This window comes from Chiloscyllium punctatum, chromosome 3, assembly GCF_047496795.1.
Source record: "Chiloscyllium punctatum isolate Juve2018m chromosome 3, sChiPun1.3, whole genome shotgun sequence".
NCBI classification, from domain to species: domain Eukaryota; kingdom Metazoa; phylum Chordata; class Chondrichthyes; order Orectolobiformes; family Hemiscylliidae; genus Chiloscyllium; species Chiloscyllium punctatum.
This window is the reverse complement of record NC_092741.1, coordinates 81,800,903-81,828,206: the sequence shown is the minus strand read 5'-3', so window position 1 is coordinate 81,828,206 and position 27,304 is coordinate 81,800,903. Positions and strand designations below refer to the sequence as shown.

Sequence of the window (27,304 nt, the reverse complement as noted above, 5' to 3'; positions counted from 1 at the left end):
TAATCATAAGGATTATTGACTGGCAATAGAGAGAAACTGTTTCTGTTGAAAGGTCAAAAATCAGAAGAGATTTAAGACAATTGGCAAAAGGATCATCTTTGTATATAGAAGTTTAGAATGTGTCATGAATCGCTTGAAAAGGAGATTCATTCTTGGCTTTCAAAAGGAAATTTATTCAGCATCTGAAACACATTTTAATAGGTTCAAATGTTTGGAAAGCAGAAGGTGCGATTACATTGGAGAAGGTGCAATGATGATTAACAGGGTGCGGCCTAGTCCAGAAAGTTTTTGTTATCGAGAGAGAGATTGGATAGACTGAGGGGGAACAGGAGTGTGATGTATAAAATTGAGGCGTAGGTAGGAGAGGGGAAGAAACTTTCTCCTTGGTGGAAGGATCAATGACCAGCTTTAAAGTAAGGGGCAGGAGGTTTAGAGAGAACGCAAGGAAAATGTTTTTCACCCAGAATATCATGGAAATCTGGAACTTACTGTCTGTAACAGTGGTAGAGGCAGAATCCCTCACAACATTTAATAAGTATTTAGATGTACACTTGCAATGCAAAGGCATAGAAGACTATGGAAAAAGAGCTGGTGAATGGGATTGGGATAGTTAGGTAGCTGTTTTTGACACACAGATTTGATAGGCTGAATGACCTTTTTCTGTGAATGTCGACTTCTATGACGTAGGTTTAATGAGGGAAAGCATGAGGTAATTCACTTTGATCCTCTGCAGTTCTTAGCACTTACTAAAATATTGAAACTCAAGATAATGGTCAAAGAGATTTGAGAATTCAAGTACATAAATCAATTAAAGTCAATGAAGAAGCACAAAATAAATCAAAGTTTAATGGAATAATATCTTTATTTCAAAAGGACTGAACTGTAGTGAACAAAACAGCCTCCATTTAGATTGTAAACTTCCATATTTCTTAAGTGAGAAGTTACACCTCTGTTCTATATGGGTCTTGGTACCACTGCAACTGGAGTTCAACATTTAATTTGAGTAGCCAATCTTATAAAATGTAGATTGGTCCTTGTATTATAGATGTGGCACATGTAACATCAAAAATCAGTTTGAAATGAAATAGCTTAAAGAGAAGTGGACATCACTGCAGGTAGCTCTTGACAATTATTCTTCTAATAAGAACCATATGTATCCCTAATGACAGAGAACAAAAACCAGGGAAACGAATAGGACGTTGACAGGAGAAACCGTGCAAAAGAGAAAGGGCAAAAAGCAAGCACAGGATTCCATAAGTTGACATCAGCACCATATTTTATCTTGTGTAACTGAATGCTTTTAGGAATCACTAGAAGAAAACGTGGGAGACGTTTTAAATGTCTAAGACTCCTTAAACATTGCTAGCCAATACAATAAATTCATTTTTATGATAAAATGAACAAGCAGCTGCCTGGTTTAACTGATTGAAAGCAGCTGGAACTAGAAATCAAACTAAACTTAAAATGTAGATCCGAACTTGCATTCTCTGGAATAATTCAATACTGAATTATCAATGCAATAACTAAATCACTATAACTTGAGAACCACTGGGTTTCCATAATAGTGATAAAACAGTACAAAAAGAATGACTACTATATACATTTATGGACAACAGTAACAGAATATTGTTATATAATATATATTAAATAAAAATAAAATAAAAAACACTGACCTCAGACTTACAAAACACATACTGGGTGAACCAGCCAAGTACGACACATGCAGATGAATGCCAAAGTCCTGTTGTTGCTTGTTAACTTTGTTGCCCACCCTAGAGATTACTGGCCTTTCCTAGTGCCCACCATGCTAAACCCTGTAGGACTGCAGCTTTAAGGCACCTCAGATTAAAATTATTTATGAAGTATTTGAGTCTTGTTCATATACTTAAGAAAAAAAAAATCCTTATTTGTGAAGCTGCAGTTTATGTACTGTGCTCCAAAAATATTTACATAGAACTTCTACACCTCTGTCATGATACAATATTCCATTCATAAAATCCAAGTTTTATTTGTAAAAATTGGTTTTACATAGTGTACATATTCCCAAAGATTACAACTATGACTATAACTTGATGAAGTGACACTGGCTGTCTCTGTAACATTGCTGTGTCCAGTATACAAGCGTTCAGTCACTCATACATTCAGCACAATTTTTCATTTGATTTCAGTGTAGTTGGCACTGTTTCCTTAGTTTAGATAAAGAAAAGTTAGTCCTTACCCATCTTTCATCTCCAAAAACAAAATAAACTCAATCATACAGAGTAGACAATTATATTTCAGAAAATAATCAGAAAAGAACTGAAGTTGATTTGCGAAGCAAGGGTGATTAACACTTTTTTTCTTTGTAACATATCATCTTTGCAAAGTTCTCAAATTAAAAACCATCCATATATCTGAAACATTCAGGACTCGTCTTTCAACTGCAAGCAGCTAATATTTCAGTACAAGCAACACTGCTTGACCAGAGCAGCTTATGATAAAACCTGACATATCCAAAACAATCTACAATCAAGTAGAAATTACATTTGCCATCTTACTGGTATCCATCTGACATTGGTGGGCCTTTGTCTTCAAGTGATTTGCCAATGCTATTTATTTAAAAATGACAAATTGCTTTGACTATTTTAATTAGAGAAGCCAAGCCAAAAAATGTCATAGACCTATCACAGTTCTTATTCAGGCCCTATTCCAATTAGTGGCACTAACAGGAACAGAGCACTTCCGTTTCTTCCCAAAAATTACATAATTACGGACAACTCTCAATTATGGTGCAAGATTTATTAATGTAAAGGACGGGTATGCATCAGCCAAAAGGACACACATCATTAGAGTTCTATGCTCTTCCTCCCTTGGGATAAAAGGTTACGATGTTACTGAATGGGAATACCTGCTGCTATGACATGTAAGGATATAGCTTCCCAACTTTGGCACTGTGATCTATGCCATATTTGTGCTTGAAAGAGATTAACATTGATACAATATTCTTACAAGAGCAAAATCACACTGGAAAACCATAACTCTGTATCTACGGTCATGTGTCATGCATCAACTTAATTACAACGGAGAAATTTGAATTTCAGTGCATCCACCATAAGGAAACAGAGGGTGAGGACTTAAATCTTCAGATTTTCAAATTTTATCAAAAAAGTTATATTTTGTATATGCCATATCATATATAAAATAAAATTGAAAAAGTACAATTAACATTCCTTGCTTGGATTGTATACCTATTGAACTTTGTTGCAGTTTATGGTACAATTAAAACCCAAAATATTATTCCTTTGTATTTCTCTTCAGTTTCCAATTTTATATGATATATGGCATTTAAACAGATTCCCTTTATCAGTCAACTGCTAACAAATCTGCCTTGGTGAAACTGAAAAAGGTCTAATAAAAGTAACTAAACAGCAACAACACACAAAAGCAATTCATGCCTTAGTTTGGTTTCATCAGGAAACTAATACAGCATCACATACTGACCCACAAATTCATTCACAAGAGTGCTAGCCAGCCCATGACTGTGCACCTGCACCACAGACAGCCAAGTATAAACCAGGTTGTCCATCATATCAATACAATGGAATAATGTAGTCTCTTACTTTACATTACTTAAGTTCCATATTCATATCTTTAAAGCTTTGGGGGGGGGGAAAGCTCTTTTTAAACCTTCAGCTGTATGTGATCAAACATCCCTGCTGTACTCTTTAGGTTAAGGCTAATTAAAACTCATTGAAATTCTAGGTGTTGCATTAAAATAGGACTTTAAAATGGAATAGGATCATCTTTACACATTTATTGAACACTCATTTAGTGCAAGGCATTGCAGATAAATTATTTGTCCATATCATCCAAGAAAGAAGAGTCCAATGATGGTAATCCTTCGAATATACAGTTCATTTGTATATAAAAAAAAGTCCCATTTCAGAATGCCTGAATTATTGTCAAGCTCAACCGTTTCTTTAAAAAAACATACTGACCTCTCACAGACACTTACGCAACTAAGATTTGAACAAAGAAGACACATTCTTATCCTCAGTTGATAAAGAAAGACACTGAATTGGGATTCAATGGTTCACAGGTAAGTGTAAACATTGGATATTCTGGGTCCCTTTGACTGAAGCCTGGACGTGATTCCATGTTAACTTGTGGTCATTTTCCCATTCGTTGTTCACAGGCTGCAAATTGCTGGAGGGCAGAAATAAATCTTTCATAACTTAAGTTGATGTGTGAAGACAATGATCTAGAGGTAGAAGGAGGAGGAAAACACATTAATAAAATATAACATACCATATCAGCGAAATTCAAAGGCACTTATTAGATGTTAACTCAGGCCTAAGCTAACCACATTGGAGTCCATTTTGCCTTTTGAGTAAGCCATTCTGGTAGTGTGCCAGCTGCTTACACACACACACACACACACACACACACACACACACACACACACACACACACACACACACACACACACACACACACACACACACACACACACACACACACACACACACACACACACAATTTCAGGTCCCAACTTTAGCTAAATAGGACTACTGAAATATCATGTATCAAATGGAAACCCACGAGATTGACATACCAATATTTTAGGACAGGTGCAAGGACAGGGTCATGACCCAGAGGACTGTGTGGGCCACTTCAGGTTTTCCACCATCATTGCACACTCCCCTTAGCTCAGCCTCTTCAGCTTTCTTGCCCACAGATATGATGGGAGCATGTATTCCATGCAGCCACCTTTCAATGGTACTGACAGTATTATCAGGTAGAACAGGAAGATGAGACTATTGACACCACTGCTTTCTGTTGTAACAATTCACAAAACAAAACTCAAAAATACTGATGCACTCGAGATCCAAAGAAAAACAGGAAATACAGCAAACATTGTTTTAACCGGAATCTTATGAACCAGTATCTCGATAAGCCAGCAAACATTAGATACCTGAAAGTATTACAGTATTATTGCTATATCCATGATGTCCATGTCCATGTAGTCAGTTGAGGGTGAGTGAGAAGGCTGTCTGTCAGTAAGTTTTATTTAAGACCAAGTTTCATTATTGTTTGAGTGATTTATGCTGAAAATAAAGTAGACCCCCTGAATTACATCAGTATGTGTTTTTACATTGATTATTCAAGCAACTGGAATATTTGATCAACCACACAGTCCTGGTCCCAAAGGTGCCAGTTAATAAAATGTTTGCTGTGCTCAGCAAGTCTGGAAGCATCAATGGAGCGAGAGAGAAAAAAAAAGTTAACATTCAAGTCAAATATGACTTCATCAGAAATGCAAGAACTGACTGCTCCAAAAAGAGGAGTGAGAGTTCCATTTCTTACCATTACCTCAGGTGGAAACAACACTGAGCTCTCTTTTAGTTCTCAGCTACCTCCAATTACAAACATAGCAAGAGGTTTTAATTCTAGACAGGAACCAAACTGAAAAGTAAACAAGTTATACTACCGAGGCATTGAACTTTGTTGAAATTGCACTTAAGTACTGTGAGAGGTTTGGGCCACGAGTTATTAAAACTGAGAGACACAATTGGAGGGGGAGGGAGAAGAATTGGTGGTGTGCAGGTGAGAGTCACAAGGATGATACCAGAAATGCTTGGGGATACAAATCAGGAAAGAATTGACAGGTTGATATGTTCTATCAGGAAAATCAATGCTGTGGTGTTACCTAATGACAATAAAACTATGAAGTTTTAGTCTTTAAAACTATGAAAGTTTTTTTAAAAAGCTCTCTGTAGAAGGGCATCATGGACAGAGTACCTATAATATCCCTAACAGCCCTCAAGATGGCAGTGCTGAGCTGCCTTTTTCAACCACTACAATCCAAGTGGCCTAGCTAGCCCCACAGGCTCCAGACTTTTGATACCACGTCAAAGGGAACGGTAATATAAAAGTCAGGACAATCAGAAACTTAGAAGTGAACTTGCAGGTGTGGATGTATACATGTTTTAATTTAGTCATGAGATATGGCAAAGCCAGTATTTATTGCTCATCCCATTCTCCAGGGAGCAGTTAAGGGTCAACCCATTGCTGTGGGTCTGAGTCACACATAAACCAGACCAGGTGAGGAGGACATCAGTGAACCCAATGTGGTTTTCCTGACAATCAACAATGGTTTTATGGTCATCATTAGACTCCAAATCCAGACTTTTTAAAACATTGCATTTGAATTCCAATATCTACTATGGTAGGATTGGAATCCAGATCACTACCTGGATTAACAGTCTAGCAATAATACAACTAGGCTATTGTTCCTGCAGAACTCTTCCTTCGAGACGGAAGAGATTGTGGATTTGAAAGATGCCACAGTGCATTTTGTAGATGGTGCACATTGCAGCCAATGAGCATTGGTATGGAGGCAGGGAAGGTTTAAAGTGGTGGAAGAGGTGCCAATCAAATAGATAGTTTCATCCTGGATGGTAACAAGCTTCTTCAGTGTTACTGCAGCTGCACCTATCCAGGCAAGAGACCGTATTCCATTAAAATCCTTACATTACTCTTGTAGGTGGTAGGTTTCGGGAATTTGAGTTACTCACCACAGGATTCCAAGCCTCTGACCTGCACGTAGAGTCTTACAGCACAAAACAGATCCTTCGGTTCAACCACTCCAAGCCAAACATAATCGCAAACTAAGTTAGTCCTATCTGCCTGCTTCTGGCCCATATCCCTCCAAACCTTTCCTATTCATGTACTTACCAAAATGTCTTTTAAACTGGTGTAATTATACATGCAAACCATCCTGTGTAAAACAAATTTGCCCCTCATGTCTTTTTTTAAAAATAGTTGCTCTCCTCTTACCTTAAAGTGTGCCCCTTAGTCTTGAAATTCATCTGAGGGAAAAAGCAACTACCAGTTCCGCTATCTATACCCCTTCATTATTTTATTCTATAAACTTCTAAGGTCTCCTCCTCCAATGCTTCACTGAAAACAAAGTCCCAGCCTATCCAGCGTAACTCAAACCTTCCACAGCCAACATCTTGATAAATCTCTTCTGAACCTTCTCCAGCTTTATAATACTCTTCCTATAACTGGGTGACCAGAAATGGACACAGTATTCCAGAAGAGGCCTCACCAATGTCCTGTACAATCTCAGCATGACTTCCCACCTCCTATACTCTAAGGACTGAGCAATGAAGGCAAGCATGCTAAATATCTCATCACATTTACATAGCTGGTCTAGTTCAGGTGCTGGTCAAAAAAAAAACTTCAGGATATTGATTGCTGTGGTAATGCTATTCAATGCCATGGGAGATTTTCAGATTCTCTCTCAACCATTGCTAAAAAGAAACAAATCAAAGATTATTGTGTTGTGTTCAAAAGGACAATGATGCAAGAAACAGATTGGAAAAAGGGATACATTTTTGTACAGCATGAAAGGAGGGTGCTGAATGGTTTGGCCACCAGTGACAGGGAGATGCAGAAGAGAGTTAACTGTCAACTTCATTCGCAGACCAAGCAGGTCAATTCTGATCACCAATCTCTGCATTCCTATGGCAGCACCTTGACCAGTATCCATGGCCCCTTTTATTCAATAAAAAAAGCAATATACAAATTCCTTTTGCCTACATAAAACATGGTCCTATATATATATATACTTGTACATAGCTCCCAGCATGCAGAAGTGCATCATATTTCAAGTCAAACTACTGGTTTCTATGTAACACTTCGCACAATCTGGATCATTTAATAAATGGTTTCCAATACCAGAATCAGATCATGATGGATCTACTTTTCTGAGGCTTACAAATAAAGGCTGTTTGAGCATAACACTAGCTGTGAATGGCCAAAAGAATGCGTTGTTTTGATACAGTATACTAGCTATTTGGACAAATGACCTACATAACCGATACCACAGTGATACTAGAATTCATATCACATTACTCTTTTGTAAGATAGGCAAAAATGTCCCTTTAGTTTGAAGGCAACACCCAGTTAGTAGTGGTTCAGCTTCATAAAAGCAGGATGAGACATCTACCTCCACTTGTTGTTCAGATTTTGGAGACTGCTTTCTCTTTCAGGGTAATAGAGAGACTCAGACTCAGCACTGATCAGGGTCAAAAGTGGTGGGCGTAAGCCCTTTCATGAGTTTGTACAACATGTTATTGCACAGCATAGTTTTGATAAGGTCTCAGCATCAAGCTTAGTTGGTGAGCAGATGGTGAGGGCCCAAGTAATGAAGTTGCCAATAAGACTGATTATGTAGCAAATGGATGTAGGAATATTGGTGCTAGTGTGTGCACACACAGAGGGAGAGGGAGTGGAGATACATTTGTGTCCCTTTTTCAAATCTGTTTCTTACCTCAATTCTATTCAGGGGAAGATGAAAAACTTCCAATTCCTTGGCTCCTTTAAGCAATGTCTAATTTCTGCCATGCAATCATTCTCTTGCTCACTGGAGATTATTGCTGCCTCGCAGTTGTGTGATGCAAATATCATTTGCCACTTCTCAGTCCAAGCCTGAATATTGCCAAAGTCTTGATCATATGGACACAGACTGCTTCAGCATCTGAGGAGTAGCAATGTCTTGGAGTGAGATGATTAACTTCCAACATCGATCATCTTAGTTTGTGCTATTAGTCCAACAATACCATCAGCGTGTCCCTCCCTCACACTGATTCCCAATGACATCAAGAGCTTTGGACTTCCTTGATTTCACACTCAGCCAAACGCTGCCTTGCAGTTAAAGACAGTCACTGTCATCTCACCTCTAGAATTAAGCACTTTTGTCCCAGTTTGGACCAAGGCTGTAATGAAGTCAGGAAGTAGAAGGCCTGGTGTAACTCAAACTGAGCATCAATGAGCAGATTACTGATGTGTAGTTGTCATTTGATAACACTGCTGAAAACCTCATCTAACATTATGCAGATAACAACAGGAGGCTGATGAGACAGTAACTAGCTGAATTGGATTTGTCCTGCCTTTAGTGGACAGGATATAACTGAGCAAATTTTCACATTGTCAGGCAGCTATCAGCATTGTAGCTATATTGGAAAGCTCAACCAGGGACACAGAGTTCAGAAGCACAGGTCTTCAGTACCATTGCCGAAAAACAAAGGCTTTTGTGGTATCCAGTGTTTTCAGCAGCTATCACATGGAGAGAATTGAATTGGCTGAAAATTGTCTGGGGACCTCTGGAAGAAACATGAATCATCCAACTGGTACTTCTATCTGAAAATAGTTACAAATGTTATGTCGTTTGCACTACTAGATTGGGCTGCACACCTTTGATGATAGAGAATTGTTTGGAGTTACTCTAGTGTGTTGTTTAATTGTCATCACCATTCACAACTGCACACAGCAGGACTTCAGCGCTTTGATCTGACCGTGAGATCATTTAGCTCTGGAATTAGAGATAGTGTGGTGAAGCATGTAACCACAGCAATGTAAACCTATCAATAATATCATCACTAGTAATCCAATAGGACATTTAATAATAACTGCTTTACCCAAATGATAACAACATGTAACTCTCCACCTCATGGAAAGGTCTTAAAGGAAAACGAAACCACCATGAGGAAGAAATGTTTAAATATAACATGGTAATAACCATTGTAGAGGAGAAAACATGGGCGGATGCTGAAATGCAGCATAATAACCAGATGAACTGGTTCAGCATAATGGCAACCTTCTGTGTTATTCACCCTAAATACAAGTCATTCTGCTACAATTAGCACTTCATTAATGTGAATTCACTGTAATGTGATTGACGATTTGGGGACACTGTTTCTAAAACATGAACTTTTATAGGAAGTGTGTTGACTAATGAGATTATATCACCAACACTTCAAGCACCGCTTGTAAAGCAGGATTTTGCTATAATGTAGGGTTTCTCAAGAACACAACCATTGAGTTTTAGAATTTAGAGTCCCACTGCAATTCTAGAGTCCCACCCAGCTATGCATCATCTGACAATTTTAACTAATTAGCAGTTAAATTATTCTGTAACTGGAACTAGTATAGAAGTTTTTAACATTTGCAAGAAGTGACAAACTGAAGAGAAATCAAAGTACTAAAGCTGAATTTTATTTTACCAAATATAAAGGACATTTGTTTGCATTTCCTGAAACAATGGTAAAGGAACTTCTAAAGAAACTCTTGAAACAACACTTTTATCCGCATACTTTTTCTCTTGAAAACTTTGTTCAGATGTACATATGTGATATCCCTTTTTCTAGATTGTTACCAAATTTTCTCAGTGGCCTGGAATGAGCTAATCTGGTCCTCTGTTATTTAGCAGATTGAAGACATTCCATTCTCCAAGACTGGAGCATTTTGTCACAAAACTTTGGCTCTATGCTATCAAAAAGTTCTGAAAAGAATAAGCATCACCAAACTTGCTACTCCAATTTGGAAACTATCAATAACAATTCCTGGAGTAAACACAAAAGTTATCAAACTCAGTCATCTGTTTTAAAATAACACTCCTTTAGTTCTCAGGCTGCACTGTTCATCGATTTTTTTTTAAGATAAAAGAATTAGCCGGACTGCCCTCTATAGAGGATGAAATACATTGGCAGGTTTCCTGCTCAATCCACAGGAAGATCAGATTGTAGAACATCAAAAAAAATTCAATGTCCTATGGTATTGCAGCAGTCATACAAAACATACCATTTTCAGAGTATAAACTTATCCGACTGTTGTGAAATTCCAGTCCATTCACCAAATTCCTGTTCCAAAAGCTGGAATTAATGCACAAAGTGGAAAAGCACGTTCTATTACCGAAGCACATTAATTATCGTAAATCCAGTTTTAAGAGATTTTATTCACTGGCTTTTCATTGATCATTTTGGATCATAGAATTCTGAAATGAAAATGCAGAGTCCCATTCAACTGATCATGCCCATTACAGTACATTAAAACAGCGATTCAATTGGCCCTACTTCCTTACTCTTTCTCTGTAGCCAAGAAAGCTTATTCCACTTCAGCAACTGATCAAATCCACTTCTAAGAGTTAGGACTGAATCCGTTCCCACCAGCCTTTTAGCCAACATATTCTGCCGAATAACCTTTGCCACTTCATGCCACCTTCCCACCACCAGTTCCTTTACCAGGGAAGGTATCCTCTGGTATTGGAGGCTTTTGCCAGCAACAGCTTCACCACATTCCTATTCAACCTCGTATTAACCTTCTCTGCTCTAAGGAGAACAATCTGAGTTTCCCTACTTTCTCCATTCAATGGGTGTTTCATCCCTGGTACCATTCCAGTAAATCTCCTCAGCACCTGTCCAAGGTCTGTGATACCTTCCCTAAAATGTGGTGCCCAGAGTTGAACACAATCCTCCAGATCAGACCTTACTAGTATTGTCTAGAAGGTTTTTGCATACCATTTATAAAGCAAGGATATGCATCATTTTCATAGTTTTTACTTGTTCTTACAATTTCAAAAACTCAAACATATGTTCTCAGATCTCTTCATTCCTGTTTATTGTTTAAAATTGTACCACTTGCCACTTCTCAGTCTAATAATAAAAACAAATCAGTACCTACTTCTGTGCAGTAAGCTTCATCTGATAGGAGTGTGCCCATTTCACCAAATTGCTTATTGGGTTTATCCTGTTCCTTTTCTTTAAAAAAAAAGGTGTAACGTTTGCAATCCTCTAGTATTGTAGCACTATTCCCATAACTAAAGCAATACTAGAAAATTGTAGCCAGTTTGTGGACAACTATCATCCTACCTTTCCTCAGCAACCTTGATGGGTGTGCAGTATAGATGTACCAGAGTGATATACACACTCACAAGGAGAGATTGCAAAAACAAGTGTTGTATTCACTGGAAGGTTAAATTCTAATTTGGTCAAGCTTAAGCTGTTAATCAGGGTCTGATTGGGCAGATAGGTAGTCAGGGCTGCAAAATTAGAGGGCATAGCCTAAACACGAGAACCAGACCTTTCAGGGTGAAATTAGGAAACATTTCCACACACAAAGGGGCTGAAATCTGGAAATGCTTTTGCTCAAATGCCAATTGATGCTGGATCATTCATAATTTTCAATCTGAGATTGATAGATGATTGTTAATTAAAAGGTGTTCAGAGATATGTCAAAAAGATCACAGTAGGGCACAGAACAGCCATGATCAGCCCCAGTGCCTAGGAATTTCATTCTGGTCAGTTGACTTTTCTACTTCTAAAAAGTCATCCTTTTTATAACTAGTTTGCTCCCTATTTTCAACTAGCCAATTTCTCCAAGGAATTGATCAATGCTTCCCAATGAGCAACATTTCCACCAAGACAGTACCAGAAATTAGTGCGCCTTTAATTTACATTGTCTTGTATTTTTCAGCCTAAATTAAGTCAAGCAAGTGGACACCTGCAACCAATATGACAGCAACACAGTGCCACCTAGTGATTGTAGACAAATTAACAAAACCCTAAACAAACCACTTAAATCTGACATTGGCCACTCTCCTTCATCAACTTAATCATGAATAGATCAAATGGCTTCAGATAAAGAAAAAAACTCATCTTCTTCTCTACCTATGAAAACCATGTACTAACTTTCAAGTGCACAAGGTTAACATTCTGAGGATCAACACTGATGAGAAGTTGAACCAAATCAGTCATAAGAACACCACGGTTGCAAGAACAAGGCAGAAGGTGGGGAATTTGCAATAAGTTGCTCCACTGTCTGCAATACCCATACCAGATATATGAATGGATACTCAGCTGCATCACACAAGGAGCATAACACCAACCAGCTTATTTCAATTTGACTGTTGCCCTTGTGCAATAGGCTCAACAGTGAAGAAGGTTACCAAATCCTTTGAAAGCACATCCGTGTCTCATTATCTCTATCTGGTTGATGAACAAGAGCACTTTCTGGGCATCTGAAGGTTGCCATTCTATGGAGGCTACACAATGAAGGTTAAAGCAGTCAAAGTACACTGACATTTTGTAAACATACAATTAAGCACCATCCTCCATCAAAAATGTCCTCAGCAATAATTGCATATTCATTTAAAATTAGACTGCATCTTGTTACTTACATAATCTCAGTAAGTCTGATGTGCCACGGCAGAAAGCCAAGTGTGCTGTCCACAGGACCAAATTTTAAAACTAGATCTGGGTCAGGTAAACCGAATGCACTTTCTGAAGAGGGAAAAAAGTAAGAAGTATGCACATCTTAAATATATGGAAGTATCATACCATTTAAATATTATTGAATATACACAAGAATAAGTCTGGTAATAAGAGAACTTTGAAAAAAAAACAAACACCAACACAGGATCAAACTATTAACAGCACAGTTATGCCTCATATTTTACAAGAAACAAACAAGGATGAAATTATATTGCAACTTGTAAAAACCTTCTAACATGCACAGACAATTGAAGACTACTGCAAACTTAAATATTACACAGTAGTGGCCTAGCCAGTGCATTTTAGATTAAGAACAGCCCGATTAAAACCTAAAGATTGTGACAAATTACAATTCCATTCAAAGAAATTAAAACACATTTTAAATGAAATGTAAGCTAATGCATTGAATTAATCACTCTGAACCTGCAACTGTTGTTTTCTTTCATATTAATGAATGCAACAGGTTTTGGCAAGTCACGTGCTGAATTTGTCCCTCACTGGTGGAATAGACCATGGAAAGAGAAATGGAGTCACAGCCATGGAGGTCTACTGCACAGAAAAAGGTCCTTTGGTCCATCAAGTCTGTGCTAGTCAAAAACAAGCACCTGACTATTCACTGGACTCTGTTTTCTGGACTATGGCTGAAGAACTGCATTGTGGGTTTGAGAATAGGAAGGCAGAATGAGAAATTTAGTAAAGATAGCGACTTGTTAAGATCAGCAAGCGAGTCTGTAAATTGATACTAAAATGTGCTAGAGCTGAACAAATGTCTCTATGTGATCATAAAATGTTGCCCTCACACTAGCATTAGAGATTGATACAGGCAAAATCCAATACACCGCTCTGAGAATGTGACCCAGAAAAAGTAAATTTGACACAAGCTTCAAACATAAAAGTGCTGTAATTAAAAATGAATCAAGATGACCAAAAACAGGGTTACTTAATATAACCCATTCTACAGCAATATGATATAAACAAAGCTCTGTGAAAGGATTGGGTAGTGACAGGCTTGGACAGCCGCTCTGAAGACATGTTTGGAGATATGCTAATGGATTGACCACAACAGCTTGCAGAGCTTCTAAGAAACCAGTATCATTGTGATCATATACAATTGGTTAATAAAGGTGGCCAACACTTAGAGGGTCAGTATATTTGTCTTTTTGTATGCCATTGATCTTTGTGCCAGAACCAGAAAAGGGTGCTTTAGAAACACACATTAGCATCTGTTGTGATGCAAATGAAGAGGTGATTCTGTGCCCATTCTCAAACCTTACTTGCACATGTAAACATGGCGTTCCTTCCAATGACTAACAAATGGCACTTACCTCTGAGAAAACAGTCCATAATATTCACATTCAGATCAGTGGACCTCCTTTGCTGCTGAGCAACTAACTGACAGTACTTTTTAGCAGCTTTCACTATATCGGCTTTTCCATCATCGGGTGAAAGCACTTTCACTGTAGTCGGACAAGATAGAACTAAAATACACAAGTTAAAATATACTGTACCAAATATCAATAGCATAATATTTGCACAAAAACTTAATTTGTAAAAGAAAATAACATTCAACCGGGTTTGAGAGCTTTTACAAGTATCACAGGATCTTGACCACTGTATTCCACACAATCTGATGTTGCAATTGTTGATAGCCCGGAACCCCAAAATCCCTTATTCTATATTACCCTCCAAACACAGATAGTCAAATAGAGCAGTAGGGCAGCTCAAAACCCTGACATTTAGCTACAGTACTTTTAAGGCATAAAAGTAACATTGATATATGTTGTTATGGATAAAAATAGGTTATTTAATTTGAAAGTTAAAGGACCATTGAGCAAATTAAATTCCTTCAATTATTGCAAGTGACACAAGCAAGCCAGTAATCCAAGAATGGAATCAGTTATATAATGATCAAAGTGCACTGTAGATTACTAATGGCAGTTTCAAGATTTGACTAGTGCAGTATGTTTTCAAGCATGAATTTGTACATTGAAGAATTTACTTTTTAAACTGAGCTACATCAATACTCCGTCAGCAAGTTCATCTCAGCAAACGTTACAAAAGACACACTGCAAACCATGACAAAGTTGATACTTTTCTTTACGTGACAATATTTTCAATGGATATATAGAACATAGAACATTACAGTGCAGTACAGGTCCTTTGGCTCTCGATGTTGTGCCGCCCTGTCATACTAATCTGAAGCCCATCCCACCTACACTGTTCCACGTACGTCCATATGCTTGTCCAATGATGACTTAAATGCACTTAAACTTGGTGATTCTACTACCGTTGCAGGCAAAGCATTCCATACCCTTACTACTCTCTGAGTAAAGAAACAACCTATGACATCTGTCTTATACCTATCTCCCCTCACTTTAAAGTTGTGTCTCCTCGTGTTTGCCGTTCCCATACTTGGAAAAAGGCTCTCCCTGTCCACCCTATCTAACCCTCTGATTATCTTGATTATATGACATGACACTGCAATGATTGGATTATACAAGGAGTTAAGCTGGCAATGAACTTAGAGATCTATGCACAGTTTAATTTTGGCAAAATATATTTTCAACTTACAGAAGTGCAATTTCTGTAAAGGTACTCACCTTGTTCAATTTTCTTGTTACTATTTAAAAATTCAGTAGAATATTTTGAAGAGTCTAGACCTAACAATTCTTGCTGTTGTTTTAAGATTTCCTCCATTAATCTGGAATTATTTCTCTTGAAAATACCTGAAAGGCACAAAAGTCATTTGAGCGAGATGACTAAAAACAGTGATTACAATAAGACAGACACTGGTCAGACAAGATGATTGAAGCAGCCAAGACTGGTTCGCGTCCTCACCAAGGGCATCAATGAGTGACAACAACATCTAACTTTGAGAAAACTGGTGTGAAGTACAAATTGAAAGTTACAAAGATCAAAGTTGGATAAAAGGATCAATTAAAATGATGCAGTAACACAAACCATCTGCATTTTTGCATTTGACGTTCTTTGCTCTTGACGATCATTTCTAGCCCTTTATTTAGCAGCGGCAACAAACTCAGTGTCAGGAATACATACACAAGTATATTTTTGTTCCAGATAAAATGTACAGTACATTAAAACAGGTAAACAAAATTCAAGTGCATTCAAGATGTACTTATTTGCTGCCCTTGTGTAAAAATGATTGCAATCTCAGTCAAAAAAAGTTGACTGTAAAATACCTCAAGTCACATTTTCTCGTTACAATTGGATGGTATTTGTAGAAAGTCAAAATTGCATCAAACACAAATCACAGGAGGGTGAAACAAACTAAAAACAAATTTTCCTGTTTGAGCATGAACTAGCTGCTTCTGTCAGCAGTAACATTTAGAAACTTCCTGAAATGTCATTTGGACTTTACGTGTATGTACCAGGAGTAATTATCAGATTGTTAAATGGATGAACAGAAGACATAAAATCCAGTTCAGATTTTTACTAATCATTCATTTTCATTAAATATATATCATAGCAGCCTGAAAGATCTCCAAGTAATCTTCAATCTCATTACAATGCTGAAATGAAATGCTTTGGAAATACACACACACACTAGAAACTAAATTTGGGGTTCAGGGGTTTAAAACCATGTTGAAGATCACACAATATGAATTAGGAAGAGGCCTATTCTTCTCATTGTCCATCCTGATAAATTCCCTGACTTCTTTTACAGAATCCGACTATTTAGATTATTCCATACTTCAGACTAAAACTCTTCATAGTATACCAGCAGTCGGAAAAAAATATAGAATCCAGCAACATGTTTTTCAATCTTGTCACGTATCCAATATTAGCATTAGGTTAAGTAAAATTCTACATTTCAACATTAGCCTTTTGCATGTGTGGGGGCAGAGAACCAAAAGACAGCACGACCATAACCTTTAACCAGTAGTCCCTGATGAGTCAACCTTTTCACATGCAGTGCTTGCATAATAACTTCCAACGTGGACTAAAGTTTGGACTAAACCCGCCTATTCGCCTCCAAGTAGATACTGACAAACAAGTACTAGATATAACGATACTGCAAAGGAAATATCAAATTTCCTTTAAAAATATTTCATCAAACTGAAGAGAACTTTAAAACTGAATTCCACACATGAAGTGATTCAAACCATACCTACCGCCATCAATACCAGCTTTTACTTTCAATAGAGTGCATCTTCGTGAGTAACTATAATAGTTTGGTAGAAGATTTGTAGCTCGGGTCCTCGTTGTTGTGGTTCTGTTCGCCGAGCTGGGAATTTGTCTTGCAAACGTTTCGTCCCCTGTCTAGGTGACATGTGACATGCTCAGTGCTTGGGAGCGGTTTTCTCCGGTATTTATAGTGGCCTGTCTCTGCCGCTTCCGGTTGTCAGTTCGAGCTGTCCACTGTAGTGGCCGGTATATTGGGTCCAGGTCGATGTGTTTGTTGATAGAGTCTGTGGAGGAGTGCCATGCCTCTAGGAATTCCCTGGCTGTTCTCTGTTTGGCTTGCCCTATAATGGTAGTGTTATCCCAGTCGAATTCATGTTGCTTGTCGTCTGTGTGTGTGGCTACTAAGGATAGCTGGTCGTGTCGTTTTGTGGCTAGTTGGTGTTCGTGTATACGGATCGTTAACTGTCTTCCTGTTTGTCCGATGTAGTGTTTTCTGCAGTCCTTGCATGGGATTTTGTACACTACATTAGTTCTGGTGAGTTGTTGTCTGAGCGTGGCTGTTGGTTTGTGTGCTGTTATGAGTTCTAGTGGTCGCAGTAGTCTGGCTGTCTATCGCAGCACACCAGAACTACAAAAAGAGGAAGAGGAACACCTGTACAAAGTATTCGCCAAAAACGGATACCCTCGCAATTTCATCAACAGATGCCTAAGGGAGAGACAACGGAACGAGGACATGCCGCAACCCAAAGGACTAGCCACACTACCATACATCAGGAGCATTTCTGAACTGACAGCCAGACTCCTGATTCAAATGAGCTGGCCAACAGCCGTTTGAAGTCCAAAAGGTAAATATAAAACAACATTTCCTGATGATAGAAAAGCTTCTGAAGTAGTTGCACAGTTTAGTTCCTCAGAGCATAACCGAAATCACCTTGACAGATTTATCAATAATGGAACAGTTGAGCAAAGCTTTACACGTTTTTTTGTACCTTGAAAGGATGAACTCTGAGATTTGAGAAGATTTGTAGCTCAGGCTGAGGCTCTGGTTGTAGGTTTGCTCACTGAGCTGCAAGGTTAGTTTTCATGAAAATGAACCTTCCAGCTCAGCGAACAAACCTACATCCAGGATAAACTCAGTTTTGAGATATAACTCCTACACAAATCTCATGTGTACAATCAGAAAGAAATTGTAATCTGATAGTTCTCATCCTTGTCTCCAAAATCCCTCCTGATCTCAGCCTTTTATCTCCAACGGCCGTCAGCTCTACAACTTGAGAGATCTCTGAATTCTTCCAATGTTGACTTCTTGCATTCCAGATTTCCATCACTCCACCACTAGCAGCTTGGGCACCAAGCTCCACCATTCACCTCCAAATCCCACCCCCCACCCCCAGAGATAATCTTTAAAACTTCTCCCGTTATATCAAGTTTTTTGCTCACCACCTCAGTGGCAGAATGGAAGATTTCATACTTTCATCAACTCTGCTAAAACAGAATTCTCATTTTAACAGAGCCCTTAATTGGTCAGTTCTGTGTTGTATCTCACATGAGAAGTGAGAAAACTGAATTAAATCTTTTTGTCCATGCCCTACAGCTGTGTAAAACAAAAAAAAGCACAGTCAGCTGACAGTCACAAGTCACCACCACAGAATATATACTCCACCACAGTTTTAAACAAAGAGATCTTGACTCAATTAGCCTCTTCTATTACAATGCACAATTGGAGCAAAATTTCAACTCTACAATTTTGGCCCTGAAGGTATTTTTAAAACGAAATTAAAATATTGAGGTCTTTAAGATCTGAGATAGAGTGGAGATCAAGAAAATCATTATCTGATGAGCCTCAATCTTCTAAAAAAAACTCAGCTTGAAATAAATTTAACTTAAAGAAGAATAGTTTGAAAATGTTTAAGTATCCCAGACCTAAAAGATCAATCATGAATAAGTTGCCCACAAAGTAGAGCTTTTAAGCAATCTGCAAAAGCAAAATCTTTATTTTATAGGTAACAGGAAATTACCAAAATAAAATCCAATAAACAAATAATCAAACTTCAACAATATATCTTCTATTGCAACTCACTCTTAAATACACCAAAATGAATAAATCGCAACATACATCTATATAAGTCAGAGGCAAGTAACCAATACCTCACAGAATGAGTTCACCTGTATTTTTCCATCATAGATGGTTGTGGCACAGAAGGTACTTGTGTGTCTACACTGGTCAACAAAGATTGAGTACTCTAATGCCTTTTTCTAACTTTTGGTCCACGGCTCTGGAGGTTATAGCAAGCAATTGCATAAATAATGTTTAAACGTTGCACGAGTTGCTGACTTCAACCACTCTTTCAGACAGAGTTCAAGGCTCCCACGCCAAAGGAGTGAAACAAAGAATTCCTCAACTCTCCTCTTCCCTTTCAACTTCTACCTCACATCCACGAATCCAATTCTTCACCCCTCCACTAACAGCAAAAGTGCCTTCAGCCTCTCTAATGCCCTTCAATCTTATACAGCTCAATCAGACAAAAAAAGCTAGTTCCAAGAGGCAAATTTTAAGGTTGTTAAATGCATATTAAAAGGACGAAAGAGCAGCAGAAAGGTTTACAGATGCTCAAGAGTACAGGATTAGATAGGGTCAGATATCATCAGACTTGTGGAGCTGGTAAAGTTTAGGGAGTTAAGGAAAGTGAGACAACAGAAGAGTCCGAAAGGGAAGACAAGGAAGTTTGTAAAGACAATGTTCCTTAACCAGCAGCCAACACAAGTCAACAAACAGAGTGATGGCTCCACACTGTTGATGCAGCAGCAATTTACAAAGAATAGAATGTGACAGACTGCCCTGGGTTTGGTCAGGCTTTGGAGGTGCAAGCATGCAAGCTTACCAATAATGCAGATGTGTGGTCAAAGGCTCATCTATGGGTCAAGTATGATAGGTAAAAACAGTCTAAGTTTGTTAACAAACTTGAATGCTACACCAGCCAGTCTCAACCCTTAAGCAAAATCAAAGCGCGAATGCAGATTGTTCTCACCAGCCTGAACCAAGCTGTAAAACTGGGTTGAAACAGTTACAACTATTTTAGCTCAACATGGAACAGCTACCACACACCACAATCAAACATACAAAGCCTGATTTCCAGTAAAGTATCCATCAAGACGTTCCATGTTATTAGCCAATCATCTGCATTTACACAAAGACGACTCTCTGCAACTGTTTTCCTATTCAGCGCACACTTGCTCCCAACTCCCCAGCCCTGACAACATTTCCCCTGGTCTGATTTTGGAATTTGGTGGGAGGAATTATAAATCAGGAAAATCAGAAGCGCAGTTTTCCCTTAACCCCATAGTCTATGGTGTCTTTTGCTCTTGCATGGGATGTGGGCATCAATGACTAGGCCAGAATGTATTACACATCCCCAACTATCCTCAGGAAAGCAGTGGTAAGTCACAGCTTGGAAAACTGCAGTCCACATGTGCAGAGACACAGGGTCAGCCACAATGCTGTCAGGATGAAGTTCCAGGATTTTGACCCAGGGACAGTAAAAGGGATGGCAATATAGTTCCAAATCAGGATGATGTGTGGTTTACCAGTTCTGCACCAAACAGCCAGTCTGATTTACAGTCTTTGCTGCCTGTTTCATTGGAAGTAGGTATGTTCCGTGGGTGTGGAGGTCAGTAATGAGAGGTTTAAGAACTGCACAGGATTTGTTTGCTGATCTTAAAGAAAACGTGTAGTAAGTTTTTTTCACTGTGATAGAAAGAAACCTGTTCTCACTGGTGGAAAGACCAAGATCAAGAGGGCACAGATTTTAGGGAATTGGCAAAAAATATAACCCAAATAGGTGAGTAGTTAGGACCTAAAATGCACAGTGTGTGGTGGGGGTAGGTTCAACTGAGGCATTAAAGAGGGAATTGAATTACTTTACAAAAACAAAAAACATGCTGAGACAATGGAAGAGGGTTGGGAACAGGAAGAGGTAAAGGGATCCTTCAGTGAGCTAGCACAATGTGCCAAGTTGCCTCCTTCTGAGCTGTAACAATTGAGAGATTCTATAAATGGTCAGACAAATGCTGAAATAATTGTTCAAGGTTACTTTGAGATGTCAATCAGACATCAAAAAGACTACACTTATAACAGCTTTTATACTCTGATGGAAACCACTTGTCAGCACAATTTAATGCTGTCAGGTAACGTGTACATTTTGCCTCAAATGATTCTCTCTACCACTGGACAGTACACTGAAGAATGGAGAAGCTCTCTACCTCAGGAAAGGTTCAGAAGGCTATCTTTCTCCTAAAAAGATCTTGAAGGGAAACCAATTGTCCTTAAGATTATGAGTGGGAAAGATAGAAGAGCTGTAAAAACAATGCTTTATTTGGAAAATTTATTTACCCGGAATAGTTACAATGTGGTAATTGTGACCATATAGAATCATACAGGTGAATAATCAAATGCATCCAGGCAGAAGCTGGATAGGCACACGAAAGGGGAAAGAAACAGAAGGATGGAGCTAGATGAAGAGGATTGGGAGAATATTGTGGGACACATGGACACTAGCACAAACTTGTTGGTTCAAATTATTTGTTTACATATGTAACATTGTGAAATATGTTCACTAATTTGAATTCAAACAGGCTGGCAGAATTGCTTTAGGAGAAAGTGACAACTGCAGATGTTGGAGATCAGAGTCAAAGTGTGGTACTAGAAAAGCACATCAGGTCAGGCGGCAATCAAGGAGCAGGAGAATTGATGTTTCGAGCAGAAGCCCTTCATCAGGAATGTCTGCTTTAGCTACATTTAAAAATACCTATTTCATTAATCAACAGCGCATTCTGGTCAAACATAAATGAAACTTTATGCATCTGTTGTACAAATGCAAGATGCAGTGGAATGTCATTGCATTAATAATCCAGAGGTCCAGACTAACTTTCTGGGGATGGAAGCTGGGTAAATTTAAATACAGCTAATGTGGAATTTTGAAAAATTAGACTCCGTAATAGTGATCAAAAAAACAACTGACAATGGTCATTAAATGTCTCACGAATATCCCGCAGAGACAGCAATTTGCCATCCTCATCCGTCTGGCATATATGGGACCCAGACTCATTGTAATGGGATTGACACCTAAATGTCCTGTGAAAATCAAGCAAGCCTTTCAGTTATAACAAATCATTAGAGTCATACAGCACAAACACAGACCCTTCTGTCCAACTTGTTCACACCGACTATATACCCAAACTAAACTAGTCCCATTTGTCTGTTCTTGGCCCATATACCCCCAAGCCTGTCCTATTAACATATTGTCCAAATTTCTTATAAATGTTCTAATTGCACCTGCATTTACTACTTCTTCTGCCAATTCTTCCACATATGCACCACCCTCTGTGCGAAAAAGGTACTCCTCAGGTCCCTTTTAAATCTTTTCCCTCTCATATGAAACCTATGCTTTGTAGTTTTGAACACCCCTACCCCAGGGGAAAAAAAAACATTGCTATTCATCTTATCTATGCCTCTAATGATTTTATAAACTTCAATAAGGTCACCTCCTAAGCACCAGGGAAAGAAATCCCAACCTATCCAGCTTCTCTCTACAACTCAATCTCCAGTTCCAGTAACATCCTTGCAAACCTTTTCTGCACCCTTTCCAATGTAATAACATCCTTCTGATAAGCAGGGTAACCAGAACTGTACAGAATACTCCAAACATGGCTCCAGCAATGTCCTGTACAGCCACAGCCTGACATCCCAAATCCTCTACTCAATACCCTGACCAATAAAGGCAATCATGGCAAATGCCTTCTTCACCATCCTGTCTACCTCTGACACCACTTTCAAGGAGCTATGTACCTGAACCTCTATGTGTCTCTGTTCAACAACAGTCTCAAGGGCCATTCCAAAATCTGTACAAGTCCTGCCCTGGCTTCCCAAAATGCAACAGCTCACATTTATTTAATCTAAACTCCATCTGCCATTCGCGGACTCTCTGGGCTAGCTGATCATGATCCTGTCATACTCTTCGATAACCTTCTTCATTGTCCATTATACCACCAAACCTGAATTGCTTGATCCATGGAAGGCCCTCTGCTGTCCAGATGGGCCTATTCTAAAATGAACCAGGCATATCCATTAAACAGTGTTGTCTTAGAGTCATGGAAATAAACTAATAAAAGAAATAAAGCAGGACAAATTACCCAGAACTGACCAGGGCACTAGAAGCAACAATGGCACACCAAGTCCTGGCAACCCTACAAAGCAAGAGTCTGACATTGTCCAGAAGATATGACTATGTGTCTGCAACTATCATCACCATCCTTGCGTATGTCTTGATCCACTAGCAAGATAGACCCACCAGAGGTGGTGGCTCACCTGGGAGTCCTCAACATAGATTCTTGAAAGTACCAAATTTCATAGTATCAGATCAAACATAAGCAAGGAAACACTCGCTGGTTACCAACTACCAACTCCTTCCCTCCCACTTCCCTTCACAGCTGATGAAGCAACAGTCCGTCATGTTGACCACTGGAAAGAACCACTAAAGTTGACAAGTGCACAGAATGTACTCTGGGTGGAGGACATCCATCACAGAAAGTGGTTTGGTAGCACCACTGCCAAGTAAACTAACCGGTTCCTCAAGACACATGGTTGATAGAATGGGGCTGAGGCAGTTGGTGAGGGAACCAACAGGTAAAAATGTACATCATGCTGTGTGGCATTATCATCGTGTTAAATGAGATAGATTTCAAACGGATTTGGAAATTCAAAACTAGGCATCCATGATGCACTATGGGCCATCGCCAGTAACAGAATTGTGTTACATCACAATCTGTAACAAGCCTAGGATATCCTACCATGACCAACAAGCTCGGAGATCAACCATGCTTGTATAAACTGAATGGGAGATCACAGCAGGAGCAGCACCAAGTATGCCTAAAAAATGGTGTCCACCCGATGAAGCTGTATGCCGAACAGCAAAAGCAGTATGAAACAAACGAATGAAACACCAAACTGACAATAATACAGAAGCTGAATATTATTTGAAAGGAGAAACTTTGCAGTAAGTTACAGTAAAGAGGCATTTTGGATCCTTTGAGCATGAATCACAAAAAAACCAGCATCCAAATTCAGCAGGTAATAGGGAAAGCAAATGGAATATTGGTCTTTATTTCAAAGGGAATGGAACATAAAAATAGGGAAGTCTTGAAGCTACACAAGACACTAGACCATACCTGTAATACAACAAACAACGTACTGGCATCGGAAGCAATCCAGAAGGTTCATTGGGCTGATCCCATTTATGAAGGAATTATCTTATGAAGAAAAGTTGAGTATGCTTGACTATTACTCATTGGAGTTTAAAAGAATAAAAGGGAAACTTATTGAAATGTATAAGATTCTTTAGGGACTTGACAGGATAGATATAGAGAGGCTGTTTCCCTTAGGGGTAGAGCCTAGGACCAGAGGGCATAACTTCAAAGTAAAGATCACCCATTTATGACACAGATGAAAAGGATTATGTTCTTCTCTCATGAACCAGTGGAATTCTTCACCACAGAGGGCTATCAAGGTTGGTTCAGCAAGTATAAACAATGGTTGAAATAGAACATAGAACAATACAGTGCAGAATAGGCCCTTCAGCCCATGATGTTGTGCCGAACTGTGAACTAATCTAAGCCAACCCCCTACACTATCCCATAGGCAGATATTTAATAAAGGAATCAAGGTTCTGGGGAAAAGGCAGGAAAGGGCAGTTGAGGACTATCAGATCAGCAATGATTTCACTGAATGGCACAGCAGACTTAAAGGCCAAACTTCTACTCCCATGTCTTATTGTCTAAGTGAACCCATTAGAAACTGATCAGATTTAAGCTCTGTAGTCCTGTCACATTCAGTCATGAATGGTGATGGATAGTTGAACAACTGGGGCTGTAGGCTCCACAAATATCACTACACTCAGCCAGAAATGCCAATATCCATCTCGGTCTCCTCCTAAGGTTGTCAACACCACTGATGACAGACTAACCAATGCAATTCACTCCATGTGGTATCAGGAAACAGTTGAAGGCACAGGGTGCTGCAAAGTCTATGGACTCTCACCACATTTCTGCAATATTATGAAATATATAGACCAGTCATGCCCCAAGCCAAGCTGTTTCAGCACAGCTTCAACAGCAGTAGCTACCCAGAAATGTGAAAAATTGTCCAGCTATGTCCTAACCAGAAAAAGCAGGATACATCAAACTCAGTTAACTACCATCCTACCAGTCTGTGCTCAGCTCTCAGCGATGTGATGGAACAGAGATGACAATAATGCTATAAAGCATCTTCAGCTACTTTACCAATGAACTTCCCCTCAAGATCAGCAGTGGGGATGTTTGCTGATGGCACAGTGTTCAATGCTATTCGCAACATTTCAGATACAAAAGTCACTTATGTCCACAAAAAGAAAAATCTAGGCAACACAATTGTTTGGTCTAATAAGTGGCAAGTAATATTTGCACCATAAAGTGCCAGACAATCTCCACCAAGGCAGTCAAAGCATTCTTGCTTGACATTCAATACCATTACCAATGAATCCCACACAATCAATCAATCTCCTGGGGGGGTTACCATTTACAGAACTAGACTGGTCATAAAAGTACTGGGAAATCTATAGAGAATATTTCAGTTCCTGACTCCGCAAAGTCTGTTAACGGTCTACAAGTTCAGAATTGAGAATGCACACGTATCCTAGTTGAGTGGCACCTGATCCATTCACTTCCTTCACTCCGGATACAAACCAGCAGCTGTATACACCATCGATAATAAAGACCGCAGCAATTCACAAGGTTCCTTCCACAGGATCTTTCAAACACCTAGAGGGGCAAGGTCAGCAGATACGTAGGAAAAGTATCACCAGAAAGGTGCCCTCCAAGCCATGAACCACTGATTTGAAAGCAGATCACTATTTCTTAATGTCACTTAGTCTAATCGTAGATCTCCCACCCTAATAGCACTGTGGGTGTCCCTACATCCTAATGACTGCAGTGGTTCAACAAGGTAGCTCACCACCTTCACAAGGGCCATTACGTACAAGCAAGAAGAGCTGGCCGAACCGACACGTATCCTATGAATGAATAATTTTTTTGAAACAAAATCATCCAGTACCGTCAGTACAGGAAAACATTACCAAAAGGTCTTATTAAAAAAAAGTAGGCTATCATTTCAGTGCCTCTCTTGCTTTGATGACAAGAACAAAATAATGCCATCTAACTGATAGCTCGCTGTAATTTCTATTTAAATAAAATGTAGGTTTTTTTTTATTACATTATCTTTTTCATACTGTTAACAACACTTTCATCAAGAAAACTTGGGTAGATAGCCCTACTGGAGCTTGTAGACCTCATCCACAAACAGGTCAGACACAGTGAGAGAAATAAATTGTTTTCTTTTCACTATACTGATAATCACTAATGACACCATCAGCTTTAAAAACGGCACTGCAATAAAAATGAGGCAGCATTGGTCAGTTCATTGATATTCCATGAACGCTCAGTTCAAGAAATGTGCCCCTTTTCTCTTTCTTCATCCCAGAGATGTTGAGTCTCAAATGCAAATGTTTCACTTGACAGGATGCTGTGCTGCAGACGGCATTGCTTTTCCCAGCCACAGGGGAACTAAGCACTCACTGCCCATTCAAATCTTTAGATAGGCTCCCTATCAGGGACAGCTCAGAAACAAAACTCATGTTCATACATTTTGAAGTAGTTACTTATGATTCAATGATTGCTGTTTGCCAAAAATCAGACTCACTACCATATTCAGACCACATTTGAACCCCAAAGAAAATAACATTTGTAGCCAAAGTATATCCAAATAGCAAAAATAAGCTAGGAGCATTTTTAAACCTCCAATAAAAACATGCAGCATCAAACCAAATATATGCCAAATTCTATAAGCTTGACAGCACCCGTGCTTGGACACAAGCTAAATGTACTCTAATTCTAATTAGACTTGGATCTTCCTGCAGCAGACACTGATCAATATCTTATGCAAAAGTAGAATATGTATTTATCAGGCCTAAATT

At 38.8% G+C, this 27,304-nt stretch overlaps 1 protein-coding gene across 2 annotated transcripts in view; it reads right to left on the bottom strand.

The window, feature by feature from the left end:
• Window positions 1-1,983: 1,983 nt before the first annotated feature.
• nus1 (NUS1 dehydrodolichyl diphosphate synthase subunit) overlaps window positions 1,984-27,304 on the bottom strand; it is a 30,767-nt gene continuing 5,446 nt past the window's right edge. Inside the window, exons 2-5 of one of the 2 annotated variants that reach the window (XM_072555864.1) lie at window positions 15,698-15,823; window positions 14,423-14,575; window positions 13,004-13,106; window positions 1,984-4,240 (exon numbers count right to left, since the gene is read on the bottom strand). In XM_072555864.1, the coding sequence (XP_072411965.1) occupies window positions 4,150-4,240; window positions 13,004-13,106; window positions 14,423-14,575; window positions 15,698-15,823 (473 nt within the window). In that variant the 3' untranslated portion in view covers window positions 1,984-4,149. Of the gene's footprint in view, window positions 4,241-8,321; window positions 8,528-13,003; window positions 13,107-14,422; window positions 14,576-15,697; window positions 15,824-27,304 lie in introns of those variants that run through there. The other variant, XM_072555868.1, reaches the window with a different exon arrangement.